The sequence below is a fragment of the Prunus mume genome, linkage group LG3, assembly GCF_029339155.1.
Source record: "Prunus mume cultivar Tortuosa linkage group LG3, ASM2933915v1, whole genome shotgun sequence".
Classification (NCBI taxonomy): Eukaryota; Viridiplantae; Streptophyta; class Magnoliopsida; order Rosales; family Rosaceae; genus Prunus; species Prunus mume.
The window spans coordinates 27,098,958-27,120,231 of record NC_142700.1 but is presented as its reverse complement, the minus strand read 5'-3'; the positions used below and the strand labels follow the sequence as shown (position 1 = coordinate 27,120,231).

General features: G+C 39.2%; 2 protein-coding genes across 3 annotated transcripts; one reads left to right on the top strand and one right to left on the bottom strand.

Moving 5' to 3' along the window:
- Positions 1 to 506: 506 nt before the first annotated feature.
- On the top strand, positions 507 to 7,995 carry LOC103327051 (cell division control protein 48 homolog C-like). Of its 2 annotated transcripts, XR_016125133.1 has the most exons (13): positions 1,393 to 1,500; positions 1,600 to 2,578; positions 2,716 to 3,332; positions 3,450 to 3,602; positions 3,725 to 3,841; positions 3,987 to 4,091; positions 4,233 to 4,298; positions 4,398 to 4,462; positions 4,546 to 4,747; positions 4,917 to 5,057; positions 5,180 to 5,261; positions 6,541 to 6,746; positions 7,004 to 7,995. XR_016125133.1 is itself a non-coding variant. In XM_008229328.3 (12 exons), the coding sequence occupies exons 2-11, from the start codon at positions 1,612 to 1,614 to the stop codon at positions 5,237 to 5,239; spliced, it is 2,493 nt and encodes an 830-aa protein (XP_008227550.2). In that variant the 5' UTR covers positions 507 to 1,500; positions 1,600 to 1,611; the 3' UTR covers positions 5,240 to 5,261; positions 6,541 to 6,889. The 2 variants fall into 2 exon arrangements, 1 of the variants encoding a protein (XP_008227550.2); XM_008229328.3 differs by lacking the exon at positions 7,004 to 7,995 and having other exon boundaries at positions 507 to 1,500; positions 6,541 to 6,889.
- Positions 7,996 to 13,416: 5,421 nt separating this feature from the next.
- LOC103327050 (F-box protein At5g39450) lies at positions 13,417 to 16,259 on the bottom strand. The gene is given in 3 exon segments (XM_008229327.2): positions 13,417 to 13,666; positions 13,669 to 13,682; positions 13,807 to 16,259. Coding segments are annotated over 3 exon segments (1,896 nt in total). The 5' UTR covers positions 15,666 to 16,259; the 3' UTR covers positions 13,417 to 13,643.
- Between the last annotated feature and the right edge of the window lie 5,015 nt (positions 16,260 to 21,274).

Genomic DNA, 21,274 nt, shown 5'->3' with positions numbered 1-21,274 from the left:
AGCAAAAAACTCATTTCAATAGACACAAATGCCTCAAATTTAAAATTAAACCTTAAAAATAAACCTTATTAAATAAAACTTTGGAATATTTTTAACCCACATTTGTACAGAAGAACAGAAGTTGAAATATATCATCCTATTTATTGATATTTTAATCAATTTAAATTTAGTCCCAATCAAGCATCACCAAACATCGGTTAAGTGTTATTCAACTTAAGCCAATTGAAGCCAAGATAATTTATGAGAATAGTTCATGCCAAGACAATCTTCTGTAACAAATGAGGTTGATGGGACCAACTTGGCAAATGATCGAAAGACTTGTTGTCGAATCAATTGCCCAAGTCTGTTCGAATGACACCATTATTTTGTCTTCTCCGACGGATCAATCCGCCAGTGTTCCCGCACGCATAAATGCTGCACCAGCTTCTCAAAGAAGCTAATAAGTTTCAAAATTGGCAGCCCATCCCACACGTCACGTTGCCTTTTAAAAGCCACACAACCATATTTGTACGGTTTGAGTGACAAAGTCAAAAGAATTTTCCACAGAAAAGAATTGATCTGTAGGCCAAAGAAAAATCAAATCATGATATAAGTCAGTGTTCCCAACATTTTCCACTTAAATTATATCATTGTTGCTGAGCTTGGTTGGATTTTACTTTTTGTTGTATTGTTGTGCCTTTTTGTGGTTTCTTAATAAAATTTAGGATTTGTCCAATATAGGTAAATATAGGGTTTGTCCAATATAGGTCCCAACAATTTTTATTTCCTAGACATATATTGGCTTTTAAAAGGCAACGTGACGTGTGGGATGGGCTGCCAATTGTGAAACTTATTAACTTTTTTGAGAAGCCGGTGTAGTATTTATGCGTGCGGGGAACACTTGGCGGATTGATCCGTCAGAGAAGACAAAATAATGGTGTCATTCGGACAAACTTGAGCAATTGACCCGGCAACAAGTCTTTCAGTCATTTGCCAAGTTGGTCCCTTCAGCCTCATTTGTTATGAAAGATTGTCTTGGCATGAGCTATTCTTAGAAATTGTCTTGACTTGAATTGGCTTAAGTTGAATAACACTTAACCGATGTTTGGTGATGCTTGGATTGAGACTAAATTTAAATTGATTAAAATATCAATAAATAGGATGATACATATCAACTTCTGTTTTTCTGTATAAACGTGGGTTAAAAATATTCCAAAGTTCTATTTAATAAGGTTTATTTTTTAGGTTTATATGGGTTTTAAATTTGAGGGTATTTGTATTTATTTAAGTGTGTTTTTTGCTATATTTGAAATATTTTACAAAAACTGACATTTTTGAAATTAAGGATCAAGTTTTGGCTATTTTTGATAAATTCTCGTGGCTATTTTTTATAAAAACTCTTGTTCGACAAAGAGAAGAGGGGGCCAACAACGTTTTGAATCAGAGAAGAAACGGCCACCAAGAAGAAGAGAGAAGAGAAGTCGAACTGACCCGCTGTCGCCTCCGCCTCGCTCCTCTCAGGTCAGCTTCTCTTCTCTCTCTGTCTTTCATCTCGTCACTCAATCTCTGGCTTTCATCTCATCTGCTAACTCTCTCTCTTTCTCTTCGCCGCCACAACAGAGCAAGTAAGAGATGAAGAAGACGGGAAAAAGGTTAGACGGAGGAGGGAGGTCGCTCTCTGAACAAAAGCAGAGGGTTCTTCGTTGTCGTTTGGAGACCTTCAAGCACCTGCGCTCCTCCTCTCTGGACGAAATCGTCCACCAACTTCGCAATAATTACCGAGACTACCACCGCATCAAGCTCCAGTCTTTCACTAAGTTCGTCCAGCAAACCCTAGACTCACCTTCCTTTAAGCAATCCAAAACCCTAATCCATGTCAGTGACTTAGAAGAAGATGAAGATGAAGAAGAAGAAGAAGAAAACGGCCAAAGCAATTCCCAGAGAAGGCGGAAGCGTGCTACCAGTAAGGGCGAGGATAAATTGCAGCGAATGGAGTCTGCTCACCTCAGAAGGGTTCGTCAAAGGAATGGTGACCGTCCATCTACATCTTCTTCTTCTGATGATGCTGATGAAGATGGGTCTGTGTCGACGTCGGAGGACGCGATATACAGCGAGAAAGTGGACCCGGAGTTTGATGTGATGAAATCGAGTCTCCGAGCGTCGTATATGGAATCGAACAGCGCCTTGAAGCCCAAGGCAGCCGAGGAGCAGAAGGAGAAGAATGTAGAAATGGAGCTTCCTGCTCGCGAGCAAGTTGAGTTAAAGGGTGGAAATGGAGGGCCAAGGCGGCCAAAGACATTGCTAACACCTGAAGCCAAGGGCTCGGTTTCTACAGGGGTTGAGGTGAAGGGAAGCGAGGGTCCGAGGTTTAGTGACTTAGGTGGGATGGAGAAGGTGATAGAGGAGCTGAAGATGGAGGTGATTGTGCCGCTGCGCCATCCCGAGCTGCCTCGGTGGCTCGGAGTCAGGCCAATGTCTGGGATTCTGTTGTACGGCCCACCCGGGTGTGGCAAGACCAAATTGGCTCATGCCATTGCCAATGAAACCGGCATTCCGTTTTATAAAATTTCTGCTACAGAAGTCGTCTCTGGTGTCTCAGGTATTAACATTACTCACTACAAAAGTTTGAATGAGTTGAATTAAAAAGCTGCAAAACCCTGTTATTGTTAAGGTTTTTATCTTCCTTTAATTTATGTTGTTGTGAATTGTAATCTGTTGTCACATCATAAATTTTAGGTGCATCTGAAGAAAATATAAGAGAGCTTTTTTCTAAAGCTTATAGAACTGCCCCTTCAATTGTATTTATTGATGAAATTGATGCAATTGCTTCGAAAAGAGAAAGTTTGCAACGAGAAATGGAGAGGCGAATCGTGACACAACTAATGACTTGCATGGATGAATCTCATAGGCTTGTACAACGGGCTGATGCAAATTCCAACTCCGAGAGTTTTGATAACAAGTCTGGCTATGTTCTTGTTATTGGAGCTACTAATAGGCCTGATGCTGTTGACCATGCTCTGAGGAGGCCTGGGAGATTTGACCGTGAGATTGTTTTAGGTGTTCCAGATGAAAATGCCAGGGTTCAGATTCTTTCTGTGCTTACACGCTATCTAAGACTTGAAGGTTCTTTTGATCTTCTTAAAATAGCCAGGTCTACACCAGGGTTTGTTGGGGCTGATTTGGCAGCCCTGGCCGACAGGGCTGGTAACATTGCCATGAAAAGGATTATACACAAGAGGAAGACTGATATGTCTATAGATTCTATGCATGAGGAGTGCAATGAAGAGTGGTGGAGGCAACCATGGTCGCCTGAAGAAATGGGAAGGCTTACTATCACTATGGCTGATTTTGAGGTGTTTTGCTACATATTCTCTTCTACATATTATTGCAATAAAAATAAAAAACACATTTAGTATGCTTTCTTCATGAAATTTCTCGACTTGACAGCGTTATCATGTGAGTTCCTGCAGGAAGCAGTTCAAGTGGTTCAGCCTTCATCAAAAAGAGAAGGATTCTCTGCAATTCCTAATGTAAAATGGGAAGATGTTGGTGGGTTAGATCTTTTAAGGCAGGAATTTGATCGTTATATAGTTAGGCGTGTTAAATATCCTGAGAACTATGAGGTATCTTGTTGTTCTTTACTGCTTCATACTTTCTGCTGCCTGTACCTTATTCTATATATTTGTTTTATTTAAGTCTGCAATCAAGTGGCTAATTATGATTTTGAAATGGTTTGTGGTTTCAGGAATTTGGAGTAGATTTAGAGACAGGATTTTTGCTCTATGGGCCTCCAGGATGTGGTAAAACACTGATAGCGAAGGCTGTCGCTAATGAAGCAGGAGCCAATTTCATTCACATTAAGGCCAGTCATTGACTTTTCCTATAGGACATTTTTGATTTGTTAGGTTAATTTATTTTGGTCACTGTAACAATAGATATTACAGTGCATGTTTTTGGATAAGTTGAGAGGATCCATTTGATTGACATGGCTTTTCTTAACTTGTTAGGGCCCTGAACTTCTGAATAAATATGTTGGAGAAAGTGAGTTGGCAGTTAGGACATTGTTTAGTCGTGCAAGGACATGCTCACCATGCATACTTTTCTTTGATGAGGTTTGTGGTTCTCTCTTCCTGCCAATTGTTGTTGCTACCATCAGCTTCTTTAGAATTTTATCATTTGATTTGAACATTCAATGATATGAAGTAGCATAGATTACTGGCTTGTCGTGATCAAGTTTTTCCCCTCACTGATAGGTGGATGCCTTAACAACAAAGCGGGGGAAAGAAGGAGGATGGGTTGTTGAACGGCTATTGAACCAGGTAAAATAATTTGTGAAGGCAATCTTTAACCCACTGCTTACAAACTCACATGTTTTCATTCCTTTATGGATACAAAGAACTGACTTCTTACAACTGCAGTTGCTTATAGAGTTAGATGGTGCAGAGCAGCGGCGGGGTGTGTTTGTTATTGGTGCCACTAATAGGTAAGACTCATTGTTCATTCTTCAGTTTTGGTGGTGATGATTATCATTATGCATTTCTTACGTGCGGTTATACCTTTTGTCAGACCCGATGTCATGGACCGTGCTGTATTGCGGCCCGGTAGGTTTGGTAAACTTATTTATGTCTCCCCGCCCACAAAAGACGAGCGTGGTTTGATTTTAAAAGCTCTTGCGAGGAAGAAGCCTATAGATGCCAGCGTAGATCTCAGTGAGATTGGACAAAGGGAAACTTGTGAAAATTTTAGTGGAGCTGATCTTGCTGCACTGGTTTGTCTATATTCTTAATTATATAAGCTTTCTTTTGCTTTGTAATATTTAGTTTATTATTTGATTTTAGAGCTGATTTTTCCTTTCTCTCATTTGCCCTTACCTCTGTTTGAGTGTTGGGGAAGAAGAAAGGTGATTGGGATTCTCTCTAACGTATTGATCCATGCAGATGAATGAAGCGGCTATGGCTGCTCTTGAAGAAAAACTGACATCCACACCTGAGAGGAATTCAGATGCATCTCCATGGACTATCAAAGGCACTCACTTTGAGCAAGCACTGGCTAAAATTGCACCATCTGTAACAGACAAGGTATGGATTTGATTTTCAGATGCCTGATACTTTCAACGAACAATTCCTTCGCTTCTTTTTGTTTTTCGTAACACTAAATTTAAAATTCCATTTCCCATTGCTTTGTCCATATGGTGGACCAGCAAATGCAATACTACCAGAAATTTGGAGAGAGCCTCAAAGCACCAAGAAACAAAGCCTAAGCCAGAAATGTCCCATTGAAGAGTACGTTGTAAATGTCCCTAATACTTTCTATTCATGTTTGTTCTCCTTACTTCCTTCGTTGCTGACAGTGTTGTTGGGCCCAAGGTTCGCATAATAAACTTAACCGATTTTGGTTTTCTGCTTTTGTTATAATGTTTAAAGAACTTTGTCATCCAAGAAAAACTGTGGATTATATGATTTCTTTTGCCTAGAACGTTTTCCATAATGTCATACAAATGAAAGAAAGTACAATGCTTTAGGCATTAGAACACACACTTCTATAATGTGTCATACAAATGATAGAAGGTACAATGATTTAGGTATCCGAATATGTTAAATTAAATGGTTTTTGAGAGTAATACAACCAATCTGATGATGGATGAGTTATGCAAGGACCTCATAGTAATTGATGATGAGTTGTAGGAAGGAGGTTGTATCCTTCATTTGTCATGATTCATAGTGCATAGAGAATTTGAGAGATGAAATTGTATAGGCGACTGATTCTCATTGACATTGACCATTACACACTACAAATCTTAAAGAGCCTTGGCTAAACTAAATCTAGGCTGTTGTAACAGCTCACAATGGTTCTGCTAACCAAAACTGAACAAACTGACAATGACTTGGTTTGCTGAGATGATTCTGCAGCTAATACTCTTAACATTATTCAGTGCTTGATAAAAAATTTCAGATAATGTAATGTTATGTTTTCAATAATTTTTTGTTTTTTTGTTTTCTGATATTATTTTCATTTGATTTCACTATTTATGAGTAAGTCGATGCAGTTTGATTTTAACTAGTTTAGAATCATATAGGGCTTGGTAGAAGAGGCTTTTACAATTGGAATTAAGAATTTTGCATCTAAGATAAAATGACAACTGCATCAGACAATAAGTAAAATATTTTGAAAGGGCCCAAGACGAAATGAATAAGGGGATAAAAGCCTAATCTAAGTCACCGGAAATTTCCCAAATCAATCTTGATATACTATATCTCTAATTTTATGTTTCTTGACCTCTTCAATAGATATGTTTTCCAATGCAATTTAACCCATAACTCTAAGCAGTTGCTTCAACAATGTGTATCATCTGACCCCTTAATGCAAGTAGAAGAAACTTCCAAAGAAGTTGGCTTATTTTCTAGCTGTTCTAGGTTTTCCTATAAATGGTTTTTGCCTTTTCAAATTCTTCTCAAATATTGCAGCTTATATATATTTCTCTAAATACATAGATCAGTGGTTCAGTTTTATGGAAACTCCGTTCCTCCTTCAAGTAATTTATTTTACATGATATCATTGCAGGCTATAAACAACCCTGTACTCAAAGAAATCCTGGTAAGCAGCAACATCTCGAAAAGCTGCTTCTGTCTTTGTATATTGCATTGTCACTCCCGTGCTAGAAGAAACTGTTTACAGGTGATTTTTACTATGGTCAATTTCGTCCACTATGAAATGGAAGTCAGCAGTTTTGATAAGCTCAGCTATTTTCAGTGCAGCTCACCTGTCTGGTGAGAATTCTTTACAGTTGTTCATCATTGGATGTGTGCTTGGATGCTCTAATTGTTGGACTGGAAACTTGAGATCTCCCATTTTAATACATTCCCTGTACAATGCCATGACTCTAATGATAACATTCTTATCTTGAATTTCACATTTAAGCCTCCTCACAGTTCTATCCTGTTTCTCGACAGTGGATCTTTTGTTTCTTAGGAGTCAGGTAATTGATACTATGGCTTTGAATTGACAGTGCTCACTTGATTTTCAGATCAATGTTATTAACTCAGACGATGGCTTTGAGTCTCACAATATGCAATCACATAGTTGAACCTGTCAGTTTCAACACCAGAAACAGACAAAGACTCTTCTCCACAAGTGCATTTTCTGATAAATGAAAGAGTAGGGCTTACATAAAAAATTACTGAATAAACGTGATTTGCATATTTTCCTTCTTTTTGATTCCTTCTTTGGTTATCCTTGAAAGCCAAGTCTTGAAGTTGGTTTTGCCATCCAATTAGAGATTGAGGCCATAACATAGGATTGCCATGATTCTTCAGATCAACTGAAGATCATCTCGAGTGATTTCGTAGCATCTAGGATTCAATTTGCCCAAGATGTTAGCTTCCCTTCTCTTTTTATTGTTATCTTCAAAATTTCTATGGAATTTAGTATTCACCTCTCCAAATCTACTTTCACAGTTTTGTTCACCATAGAATGTCATATATGCTAAAATTTCTAGCAGAGTGAAAATACTGTGTTTTTCCCGTAGCCGTGCACTTGCAGGCCAGCTAAACTTGAATGTTAATAGATGACTAGACCGCTGGTAACAGTGCATAGTCATATATGCTCGGCCCACCTTCATTCCTTATCCTATCCAATAAAACTTCCACAATTTGGACATGCCCTGTTCATTCTAGAATTATGCATGAAAATAGGAGTACCCATAATGTAGAACAGGCAGACGTTTAGCTGAGAATGTTTTTTTTGTGGTCGAAAGCCGAGAAAGTTAGGAGAGAATGGATAGAAAGAAGAAGATTTGGGTGAGGTGATTAAGGAAGCTTAAGTTTTATTCATCGGTCATCAAGTGTGAAGATATTTTCAAATGCCTCGCGTGATCGAGGCACCAATATTTTCGAGCAGGAATTTTTTTTGTGATAATAAATGGCAAAATGTAACAGATTGTTGATTGATTTTTTTTAATAACTGTTAAAACATTCAAAAATCAATATATGTCGTTGATTTAAATTATAAATAAATAAAAACCAGATTTAAAGCTGACTTGGGGATCTCAATGGCGGCTCAAGCACATGGTTCCCATCGTTCAAGCGATACTTTGAATGAACCCAACACAAGTCCAACACTTGGGAATCCACTTATGGATATATCTTTGATTGTATCTATTTGCTACTGCTAATGGAGCAGTGAGACATTCTTTATCTTGGTTTGAGGAGCGTCCTGATATTATTTGTGATATTATTTTTGAAGATTGTGATTTGTAGTGGCTTATGAGACTTTGGCATGTAGAGGAGGGGTTGATCTATTAGGGGTTTTGGTTCCTTCTAACCGCTTTTAGCTTAGAGCATTGGCAGCAAAGGGCCCAAGGGGAGGGTTGGGGGGGACCCAAAAACAGGTTTCCAGCAACAACAAGCTGCCAGGGCAAACAGTGGGGCCTGACAAACCTGCAAGCCCGAGGGAGGTTGGCCGAGCTCCAGCCCGTGGGCTGGGATGCGTCACTTCTTATTTAATTTTTAAAAGTGCGTGCAATACACGCGCCGGTTTAAAAATTTGACGACGCCTTCTCCCAACGGCAATATTACACGTGTCGCATCTTTGGGCTATCCGACCTGCTTTTAAACTTATCCAACGCACCATTTTTCGCGAATAAAAAGTCGAAAAGTAACCTCAATGGCTCTATGCCACGTGGAAGCTCCTGGGCTCTTCGATTGGTTTTTCCAAAGAATCCAACAGTAGGCAAATTTTTCCCCAAAAAAATAATAAAAAAATCGAAAAAAATTTTAAAAAATACTGAATTTTTTTTCTATAAATACCAACCAATACTCTTCACTTTTAACACCAACTCTTCATACATTTTCTTCTCATTCTACTATTTTTCACTTTCTAGTCAAATTTTTTTCACTTTCAAGTTGTTTTTCTCTCTTTTAAGTTGTTTTTTTCTCTATCATATTATGGGTTCTTCTAGTGAAACCGGTGGAGGAGCATGGAGCATGACGGAAGATATTAGCTTGTGTGAGGCTTGGCTCCAAGTTAGTCATTGTCCCGTAACGGATAATGAGATCAAATTCTGTCATATGTGGAAAAAAATTTATCAGGAATTTTGTGAAAGGGTAATTGGTTCGACCCGTACGGATCAAGCATTATCTAGTAGGTGGAAAATTCTTAATAAAGAGTTGGGAAAGTGGAGAGATGCCTTGACAAAAGCGATGAACAACCATAGAAGCGGGCAAAACCTTAGCAGTGAGGTAAATTATTTGCAATTTTTTTCTTTATTAATTTCTATGTCATATTAATTTTTATTTAAATGTTTCTTGCAATTTATATATTATGTTAATATTTCTTGTATTTCCAATATTAATATGAATGTTTCTTGCAATATTTATATTTTGTTTTGCATTTCTAATAAATGGTTAAAGTTTCTTGCGTTTCCATTAATTTTTTTAATACTTGTTGCATTGCTAATATTTTTTTTACAAATTTATAAATAAACCCAATCCTAGACATGTATTTATAAAAAAACCCAAGCACTATTTAAACATAGAAACACACCCAAAATCAACCTCAAAGTCAACTTTTTGGGTGTGTTTATAAATGGGTTTTGAGTGTGTGTAATGATAGATTTTGGGTGTGTTTATAAAGTGTTTTGGGTGTTGGGTTTTTTTATAATTTCAACCTCCATTTTGGGTGTTTTAGTGAAACTCCCTTTTTTTTTTAGTTTCTTGTATTTCCTTTTTTTATTTTTATTTTTATACTTGTTGCATTGCCAATATTTTTAAAAGTTTCTTGTGTTTCCATTATTTTTTTGTTATACTTGTTGCATTGCCAATATTTTTTAAAGTTTCTTGCCTTACCTTTTTTTTTTATATAGATTATGCAAGCACAAATGTTTTTTGGTGCTACTGGGCAAGGGAAAAAAAGTTTCAACCATACCCTATGTTGGGAGGTGGTGAAGAATTGTAAGAGATTCCAAATTATTCTAACGGGTCTAACGATAGTGTTGAACGAGGTGCCACTCCATGAGACACCGACATCGGATTCACCTATGGATTCCCGATGAGTCAAGACTCACCTATCGAAAAAGAGCCGAGGCCTATTGGGAGGAAGGCGTGAAGGCGAAGAGAGGGAGTAATTCTACCAAGAATACATCTAAATATTTGGAGGAGCTTTCAAAGATGCAAGCCATGAGAAGTGAAATGGATATGAAACAACAAAGAGCACGATAGGGCAATGGAAGTAGAATATGCAAAAGAAAGGGAGTATGTACGCCAAGGAAAGATTGAAAAAAATGATCGGGAAACCATGGCTATGGATACAACCCATATGTCCCCCGAAACAAAACAATATTGGAAGTTAGAACGAAGGGATGTTATGAGACGAAGACTTTTTCGTGACGATTGACCTAGCAACACGGATTGGTTAAATGATCAAAACCATTAAGTTAGTTTGCTTGCCTTTCATTTCATTGTACCATTAAGTTAGTTTGCTTGCCTTTCATTTCATTGTATGTTTTTTTTTTTTAAAGTAGTTGTAATTCATGTATTTTATTTTATGAGTTGTATTCATTTTCTTTTAGTGAATGAAGAAAATATTCAACAACATTCCTTTTTATTCAAAACATTCCATACATAAAAAGCAACCCACAACCAAAGCATAAAAAATAAACAAACCACAATCAAAGCATAAAAAATAAACAAACAACAACTAAAGCATTAAAAAACAACAAAGCATAACTAAAAATACAACATAAACAGAATACATTAAAAACACATCTTCACTTTACTTTATTGTCCTTCATTGCCTTTCACCGCCCACAAATGCTCCATCAAGTCCATTTGACGGTGTTCATGAATATATGACGATTGCATCTCCGTGTAGCGCTCAATCATCCGATGCATGAAACTATCGTCTCTAACTAACGGATCATGCTGCACTGGTTCTCCATTTGGCCCCATAGGTTTTTCATAAATTCGTGTTAAGGCGGTGTTCATTGGATCTGGTTCATACTCATCTTCAGCAGCATCGTAATTATACTCATCTTCCACAATCATATTGTGGAGGATGATACAAGTCATCATTATACTCCTAAGCACCTCCTCATCAAATAGATGTGCCGCTCTCCTGATAATTGCCCACCGGGCTTGAAGGATACCAAAGCACCTCTCCACATCTTTTCTGTACCCCTTTTGATAGACACCAAAAAAAATTTCCTTGTGGGATCGGGGATGTGGAATTGATTTCACAAATGTTGTCCACCTCGGGTAGATACCATCAGCTAGATAATACCCGTTCTGGTATACGGTATTATTAATTTGATATGTGATAGTTGGGCCTTCACCTCTCAAAACATCATTGAACATCGGGGATTGACCCAGGACGTTCAAATCATTTTGAGAGCCGACAACTCCAAAGAAGGCGTGCCAAACCCATGTATCAAAACCAGCAATCTGCCGAGGATGATGCTTTTCGCCTTTCCGATTCCATAATCCCTTGCCAAGCAGATGGACAATTTTTCCATTGCGGTGCATGCATCAATGCTACCAATCATTCCAGAAATCCACGAGACTCGGCTTTTGTAGAAGCCGTTGCAGTCCTCAGGCGTAGGTCTGCGGAGGTAGTCCACGTGTATGATTTTCCATGCATCACAAAATTGCACCAAGCTCTCCAAAATAGTGAACTTCCCCATCCGGCAATCTCATCTACGATCGCAGATGACCCATACACCAACATTCGATTATCACATTGTGAACTTTTGCTCAGAAGCAGCCCCAAATCTCCAGCACAATTTTTCTTTTGAACAAAGTAGTCATCATAATTGCAAATATCATGCATGACTTTATTGAACATATGGGGTTGCATTCTATATCTTGCTCGAAAATGAACATCAGAGTACAGAGATTGTGGGATAAAATAATCTTCCATAAGATTCTTACCCCGAGAATGTTTATGTCTGTCACATTCGGTGCCCGGCCTTCTCGTGAACCACGGCGGCTTTGGTTTTCTTCCTCCAGCAAAGCAACGGCCACACCAAGTTGCTCATCTAGTTCTCTCTGCGCCCTTTTGCTTGCAGCTCTTCTACGCATTCTTGCTCGCCTTTCTCGCTCTTGCCTCTCCAAAACCTCTTCCATGTCGTTGACATTGAGAATAGAGAATGAAATCTAAAATCTGAGAAATGAAATCTAAAATATGAGAAATGAAGATGCAGAGAAGATATGGTGTGGGAGGTATGAGCTAAGCCTCTGCATTTATAGAAAAATTTAGGCAGATAGAGATGACACGTGGCGCAATTTTAGAGGGTGAAAATCTTATCTGAAATTTGAAATTCACATGAAATTTGAAATTTGAAATTTATCTGGAATTTGAATTTTGAAATGTATCTGAAATTTGACATTTTGAATTTATCTGAAATTTGAATTTTGAAATGTATCTGAAATTTGACATTTTGAATTTATCTGAAATTTGAATTTTGAAATTTATCTGAAATTTGAAACCGAAAATCTGATCCGATATGAATAGTATGGACACATAGGAACCCAAAAATCTTATCCGAAAATATTATCCAAATTAATTGTTTAAGTAAACAAAGTTGTGAAAAAAACAAAAAATTGAATAGTATTTGCCATGGCAAGCCTTGTATTGCTGGAAACACAATTTTTTTTTGCCCTACGGCAGCACTATTCAAGTGAATAGTACCCACCCTAGGGCTCCCCTTGCCATGGCAAGGGACTAACTGGTGGAAGTACTCTTAAAGAAAGTAGACTACTCTGTAAATCCAACGACCAAACCTTTATGTGTAGAGTCACTCACCTCATCCTTTTGAACAATGTCCGCTTTTTCCAAATTCTTATGTAATTTTGCCTCGATAATATATTATCACTCCGATTAAAAATAAAAATCATTATCCTCCTTTTTAATTAATATTAATTAGTTTTGGGGATCTTCTTTCAAATATCTTTAGGAAAGACTGGTCTTTTAAGACTCACTTATGGTTTATGGGCTTATCGTATTGCAATCAAAACTCCCATTGGAACCCTTACAGACTTGTGTATGGAAATGTATGTCATTTGCCTGTTGAGTTAGAGCATAGAGCTTTTTGAGCTATCAAACAACCTAATTTCACTCTAGACAAAGCATGAATTCAAAGAAAACTCCAACTCAATGAACTAGAGGGAATAAGGAACGATGCTTTTGCTTGTGCTAAAAACATACAAGGACCGTATGAATATGTTCCGTGATAAGAAAATTTTGCGAAAAACGTTTGAGAAAGGTCAGAAAGTCCTTTATTTTGCCAAAAAACATAAAGAAACTTTGAGGACAAACACATCTCATGTTATAACCTCCTTGTACCTCTCTATATTCTCTCTTTTTATTTTTTATGAAACTCTAGACCTCTAATCTGAGCATGTAAAAAAAACAACCTTGAGTTTTATTTCGTTTTGGCTTCCTTCATTTCTCAATGACGATTAATAAATCATGATGAAATCAATACTGTTTTTTTCATGCCACAAAATAAAGTTAAAACAAGGAGATAATCTTGCTGAAAACCTCAGCACTCACCACAGCAAGCAAAATCCTATCATACAGAAGAAAAGAGAAGTTACAGAGCCACCACATCTTCTCTTTAATAATTCTTTGTATTCTTACTTTTTCTTTGGCTTCATGTGTACAAGAAGGCCTCATCTATTGTGTTCACCTAGGGATCAGATTTTTCCTCCCTGTTTCAATAGAGTTTAGCAAACGATATAAGTAAGGAGGCAACATTTATGTAATTAATTAGGGGAGTGGGGAAGACCCAAATTAGTACAAGCATTTTCAATGGAGGCAAGGCATAAGGCATACCTTGATGACACCCAAGAAGTTGAGGTGTTTGGGAACTCAGCAAAGACATTTGAGTAAGACTTGGTCAAATATGAAAAATTAGCAATCGGAGGTAGCGCAGGCACCCTTTCGCCCTTTTTTAAAAGCTCTTGCAAGTTAAGCCTCTGCAAAGTCAAGACAGCCCTAGACTCATTCCAAATGAAGGCAAGTTGACCATCTTGAAATACAAAGAGAGAACCCGGTTTCGAGCCTGGATACCTAAACCCATACCCATTTGCAATACCCTCCCCTTTAAAAACATGCTTAATATTCACAGCAAGGGAATCTGCACCTGCATCAGTATCCCAAGGGAATGGATCGAATGAAGGTTCATCGATATTAACTACAAACATGGCTGAGCCATTAGGATGCAGAACATAGTGGGTACCCTCTAATATTTTGGTTGCAATTAGAAGTTGTTGCCCCCGGCACTCCTCATAAGAAAGCAAAAGAAAGAAGAGAGCCTTTCCAGGCTTGTCTTTGGACGACTTCCCAGGAGGCCAACCAAAAGTCCCTCCCCATAAACCAGCATATTCTTGTTCCGCAGTTGGGATCCGCAAGGGCAATCTGTAAATGGCAAATCGACTGTCATGCATGTTTGGCCATGCTCGATAAGAAGATAACTTCACATGTGAAGCATGTAAAGTCAATCCTATTGTATCACCTGAACTCAGAAAATCCTCAAGGGATGCGTGCTTATTCTCACTGCTTGAAGAACTAGTCTTTGAGTTTGCAGTGGTTGCGACTGACTTCCCAAAGATCTGATTGAGGCTATCCCTAAAGTACTTGCTAAGAGTTTTCCTCCTGTTGCATTGTCTGTGACCGTCTTCCTCATTAATAGAGTTTTGAGAAACACTTAACCGATCAAGACTCTTTCTGATCTCACTCAATTGCAGCTGAGTGGGATCAGATGGCAGCAGACTACTTGCCTTCAAATCTATGTCACCTCCACCAAGCTTATGCATTTGAATAATCATTGATCTTCGTTCCAATAAGAGCACCATATCCTTCTGGAAGTTCTCCTCATTATCCCTCAACCGAGGAAAGAGTGGCCCAACTGCTGCATCAGGAACCTTTAGACGAATCTGGCTCGTGATAACATCAAGTAATTTTCTTCTATCACTGAAAGCCAATCGACTGAAGGGCACCAATGTCTCACTCTGTCCAAACACCCTCTGGGACCTTGAAAGTCCACTATTTGACCTACAAATGTTCCTTGACGACTCCTTATCTGAGTTGTGAACAAAACTCTTGCAATGCAATGATTTACCCTGATTTTTATGTAGTCTAGGCTCGATCTCAAGCAAAAGCACATTGCATGACCTGCCGATAGGTTTCACAAAACCAGGATACACATAATCATGTCCCTTCTCCCTTCCATGTAGAAAAAAGGATGTGGAGCCATCAAAATCACAAATAATTTCAAATACAGGAGCCCACAGAATAGGGCCGTCTTCAATGCCTAACGGCCCGAGTTCTTGAGGTATTATGCGGCACCCAACAACAGAAACAAAACCTGGCATGACATAGACTACATTGCCAAGCTCTGGATTCTGATGAACCCATATTCCCATTAGTGGCTGAACACTAAAGAGAAAGCGGCAAAGTGCCTTGTATGATGAGACGGCCTTACGCCACTGAACAAGGTCTTGAAGAGGTACAATTCCAACCATTTCACATTGGATTTGCCACACTTTTTCGGACTCCATGAGTGCATACAAACTACGGCAGCATAGACTGAGATTGCCTATATCTCTAGGTGAGAGGGACCAGGTGACAATAGAAAACACATCATCTGACAGAGCCAGAAGCAAGCTCGACCCACAGGATTCAGAGGACATGATGATTCAACTAATAACAAGAAATTCAATACAGAGCTAGAAATCTATATCTATATATGCGTAATTCACGATTCACAACATACACGAAGCTATGAAGCAAAAGCAAACAATCAGATAAAAGTTGGCAAGAAAAATTTAAGTGGACCACCCTTGAAACTCCTTCAAGACCCTCCTTTTCAAAACCAAAATGGAGAAATTTTGTCTTTTTTCTGGTCAACCAAAGACAGTAAAAGTTTACAGATCAGACCTGGAACTGAAATGGGTTTGCCTCGAAAATTTCATTTCTTGCATTGAAGCACCATGTATGAGATAAGGGTAGGAACAAAATACAAATTGGGTATGTTTCAGACCTTCTAAAACTCGAATTGGTGTTTATTAGATTCCCAAATCATCGGACCTATAAAAAATCTGCATACAAGAATTAGAATATAACAGTTTCAAGGTGAGAAGAAACCGTGGAGAAGGATGAGAGAGAACCTAGGAATTGGATGCTGTCAAAGTCAATCACCAATTAATCAAAGTTCATCTCTTTAGGCTCTCTCTCTCTCCGTCTCTGAGCAGCCAGCCAAAGTTGAATTGAGCTTAAGAGAGACGAAAAAACTCAAAAAGAAAAAGACTGTAGTCCAATGATTCTTGACCATGTAGTGTGGAAAATAACAGTTGATTTATGTCATATTGGGGACCATGCTTATGTTTGGACTTTCTCGACCCTCTATCTCTCTTCCTTCTTTTTCTCCATTTATTTTAAATTGAAAACACATAAAATTTTATATATATTTATATTTATTAATTTTCATAATAATAAAAAATAAAAATGTGTACCAAGAGGCTAGTTTAAATGAAACAATAAGATGAATATTTGTATAGTAGAAAAAGTATATGTGAGGCTGTTTATACAAAGTATAGTAGAAAAAGTTGAATATTTGTCAAGAAACTTTTTCTATTATACAAATATTAAATTTATTGTTTCATTTAGATTGTCCTCAATTGATGAGATTGTTAGAATATATGAGATTCATCATCGTGTTATGAATTTAGAAGATTTGAAAATGTTTGACTAGTAAAGCAAGAAAGTCTAGATGAAATATATAATAAAAAATTTAAAAAAAGAAGAGGAGAAGAACCTTTTTATAGAAAAAGAATTCATTCATAGAACCAAAGGCATTTAAATAGTGACACGATACAGTGGCCTCGTTAAAACCTTTAGAAATTATGTTTTTGCATACGCAAAAAAAAAAATAAAAATAAAAAAATGCCTATCCAATAACACTCGTTCATCAGCAACAAATTTAATTTTAAAAAAAAATGTGAAAAAATCACTTTTAAAATAGAATTCTATTAAACGAACCTTAAAATTAACTTAGTATGCTCTATTATCTAAGTACACCCTAATATTTTACCTCAAGTCTCAAGAATACCCTCAGTACACCTGAATTCACTCTATCACACACCACCCTAATACCTATCATAATCCATGTTTTCTTTTACCTCAAGTCTCAAGACAAATCGAAGCCAAGTGGATTGCAACTAGTTTCCAACTTGATCCACCGTAAAAGAGTTGTAGCATGTAAACAAGAAGAAGAAGAAGAAATAGATGCAACTGAATTTGCAATGGTAGATGCAACATTGCACTCAATTGTTGGTCACAAGACAAAAGAATCTGATAACATTATTGAAAATACTGTTTGTGCAAATAATCTCACGGGAGAATATTCGCTTCTAGATCCTTCAACCTTCGATCTTCCTTTTCTCTCTTCCTCGATTGCTGTAAAACAGATTGGAGTAAATAGACCACACCCGGGGTGTTGGCCAAAACCCTCAATGCCTAAGTTAGTTCGAGTGTTTGTAGGAAAACAATAGCTAAGCAAAGGGCGGAGTAGTGTTTATGTAGGGTGTGAAGGCGGCCGGAGCCGTGTGTGGTGGCCGGAGCCGTGTGGAGAAAATATGGAGAGTGGAGAGAGAGAAAGAGTTTCGGGTATTTTTCTTGGGTATAAGGAGTAGGTTTTTATGTACCTTGAATGATGAATGAAGTCATCTATTTATAGGAGCCTCGGGGCTAGGGTTTCGTAGGGAATATGCTGAGTTTATTCTCTACCCAAATTCGTAGGGATCGAGTCGGACTGAGATAATATCTGATTTAATGATATTATCTCTTTTTATGGAGATAATATATGAGATAATGACATTATCTTCTCTTTATTAGGATAATATCTTAATTAATGATATTATCTTATTAAATAAAGATAATATCATGTTAATTAAGATATTTATCCCAATTAATTAATTGGCCAGATAAACTGGTTCAATTAATTAATTAAAAGAGATAATCTTCTTTTCCACGTGGCGCGTTGTGATTGGAGACGAAAATATCTGCTCCCACAAATGCCCCCAACTTCTGCATGGCGCTTGTGTGGTATGTAGGAGATGAAATTATTTATATATATATTTTTTCGGGCTCTCCAACTGTGTCTGGGCTTTATTATGTGAGTTGGACTCCTTTGCAGATCAGATTTCCAATTGGTGTAGGCTTTTGACTGTTGTTGGAGTTGGATTCCCAGTAGGAATGAGCTTGCGATCTCTCCTTGACCTGGGTTGTCCAACCTGTATAAATACAGGGCTTTTCTTCACTCTTTCTCACATCACAAACTTAACTTCTCTTCCTTCTAGCTTGAGAAAGACTTTAGAGAATTCGTACTGCTTTGTTGAAGAGAGGAATTGCCGTGCATCCAAAGTGAGTCGAGCTCGTGAAAATATATATGCACATATATATTTTTTTCTGATTTTTGGCAGCAAGGAGGTGGTCCAGCATGGGTTGCAAGTTCGTGCATGTGGTGACAAAAGCTGGAGAATTCGTGCTGGAGTCAAATGGAGCATGAGGCGCATGCTGGTCTTGGAGCTACCTGGCCTGGGCTGGAGCTGGCGTGATGCAGGGCTGGCACATGCGCTGGGCTCAAAGAGACAAACGGGCTGGGATTTGGAGCAGAGGCGGAGAGGCCCTGGGCCTTGCGCGTCGTGGGCGGGCTACTCGTGCTGGAGCTGGAGAACCGGGCCAGGCTGGAGTCGGGCCACATGCGTGCTGGGCTGCGTGCGTTGGCGGGCTACTCGTGCTGGGCTGGAGGGACTGACGGGCTGCTCATGCTGGGCTACTTCTTCTTTTCTTTTTCCTTTTCTGCCAGCCCTTTTTTTTTTTATACTGCTGTTTTTTTTTTCTTTTGGGATTCTAACTTGTTTAATTTTCTTCTCTTCTTGCAGTTGTTTGTTGACTAACCATGCCCTCCAGAGACGGTAGCAAGGCTTCAAGCTCTCAGGTGCCTTTGTATTTGTGGGGAGGTTCCGAGGTGTACAAGAAGAGGTTTGTGGCCAACCTGCAGCGCGTTACAAATGAAGATCAATTCCAGAGGTGGCGGGTGCTTATGCTTCGCAATTCCTGAGGATGTGCATATCAAGCTGGCGAAGCCTTTGATTGACAACATGCCTTGCGTGGATGCGAATGATCCAAATGCGAGAATCATCACCTTCAGTCCCTTTTACTTCTCCTTGGGCTTCAAATTCCCGTTGTCGAAGCTCTTCAAGGAGGTGTTTTGCGCCATGGGGTGTGGTCCGAGCCAGTGTACTCCCAATGTTTATCAGCGATCATGTGCTTCGAGAATCTAAGCTGTTTCTTCACGTTGGAGCTAACAGTGCGAGAGTTCTTCTATTTTTTAAAGTGAGGTGTTTCAAGAGCGCACAACCGCTGCAATGTCAAGTTTTGATCTTAGCCAAGGAGATCACGTGTGGCATGATGATGTGTTGGAGGTCACGGACGGTGGGAAGGCAATGTTGGTGATGGTCCACTTGTTCCCATCATCTACTGCAATTGTACGTCTTTTTGTAGTTTTTTATTATTTATTTTTTCTTCTATCTGCTCTCTTTTTGTTTGAATTTCTTGAAGCGTAGTGACTAACTACATCTTCTACTTGTAGCGATATCGGAAGAAATTAGAGCTTGAGCTGACATGGCTAAGGTCGCGCTTTGAACATCCCCAAAAGTTCCTTGAGTGGCGTTGGTTGTTGAGCAGTATCGGGAGGAGGACGGTGGTGCCCCGACTAAGGATGTCGAAAGATGGAAGCATAATGGTCCGGACCACGATGATCTGTCTGCTGAACAAAGGCATGCTCTCTGAACCCCATCAAAAAGGAAGGCTGAAGTCACGTCTCCAAGAACTCAAGCTACCTCTTCACGGACGAGGAACGTGTCTCCATTGAGGAAGAAGCCAAAGCTTCCTTCTGCTGAGAAGATCCAAGTAGGAGTTGTTCCCGCCTCATCTGCCGTGGTCAAGCATTTTGTTGGTGCGAGCAAGAAGATTGGCGGTATGCGCAACATAAGGGATGCTCCTTAAGCCTCTTGCTGACAAGCTTGGAGATCATGATCTGCTCCGCGAAGTGGTCCGTGTGCGATCTAGCTCACCTGTTGAAAGACAAAGAGATGCGGATGTTCCTCCCGAAGTTTGGGTCGTTTGCACCAGTCGAAGAGTGGAGGTCAAAGTGGGAGGTCTGCTCATTCATCCAACCGTCATGATCCTTTGGAAGTGAGGTTGGCGGAGGCTAGGAAAGCAAGAGTCATCTGCCGAACAAAAGGTCCTTACGCAAGTGGCTGATCCAAATGTGGACAAATCTAGCCTTGCGGGGATGCGGCGTGTACGATCGCTAAAGACGCAATTTCTATCAAGTCCATCCTCTTGTCTTTGGTTAACCAAATCAGTCATTTGGCGATCTTGGTGCTTTCTCAAGTCTTTCTTTGGAAAAACAAAGGGAAGCGACACTTCATCTGCTTCAAAGGGAGTAGTTTTTGCTGCTTGAGACCATTCGAACTCGTCTGCTGTTGCCCCTCTTCTGCCATTTCGGCGAGTTGGAGAAGAAGAATGCCGAGTTAGTTAGCAAACTTTCCGCCGAGGACCCGTTATGAGAAGAAGGCGTCGATTTGCGGGGATGATATCGAGTTGAAGAGTTCCCTTCTTGAGAAGGATTCCGAGCTTAACTCTTCATTCTGACTTGGCAAGTCGAAAAGATGCTTACTTCCACCTTGAGCGCAAGAATGCCGACATCTCTCATAGCTATGACAAGCTTTTGGTTAGATTTCACGCCTATCATGAGTCTGCTGAGGAATCCAAGTCCGAAGTTGCCATGGACGCGTACAAGTTGGGCTACTTGGACTGCACAAAAGGATATGACCCCTTCTACGCCATTGGAGATGAAGACATCAAGATGCTCTATCCGGACTTGCCCCTGCGAAAAGTGAAGAGGCTAATCTGTGAATACTGAAGGAGGCGAGCGTGTGGCTAAAGAGGCGATGGCGAGGAAGATTGAGCAGAGGAGGATGCAGCCGATGAGGTGGTGGCAGACGTCATAGATCAGCCATGTGGAGCTGAAGCGTGGCTGACAGTGACCGAAGAGGCGTAGATCGGATCTCCTGCTGGTGTTTCAGAGTAGACGAAGACTCCTTTATTTCTTTTCAGCTTTTGTAGTTTGTTTTCGTTTAGAATAATTGGTCTTGTTTGACCATCTTCTTTTGTTTGAACTTGGCCGGTTGGTCGCTTTGCTATGAAAATCTCAGTCTTTATTTTTCAACTT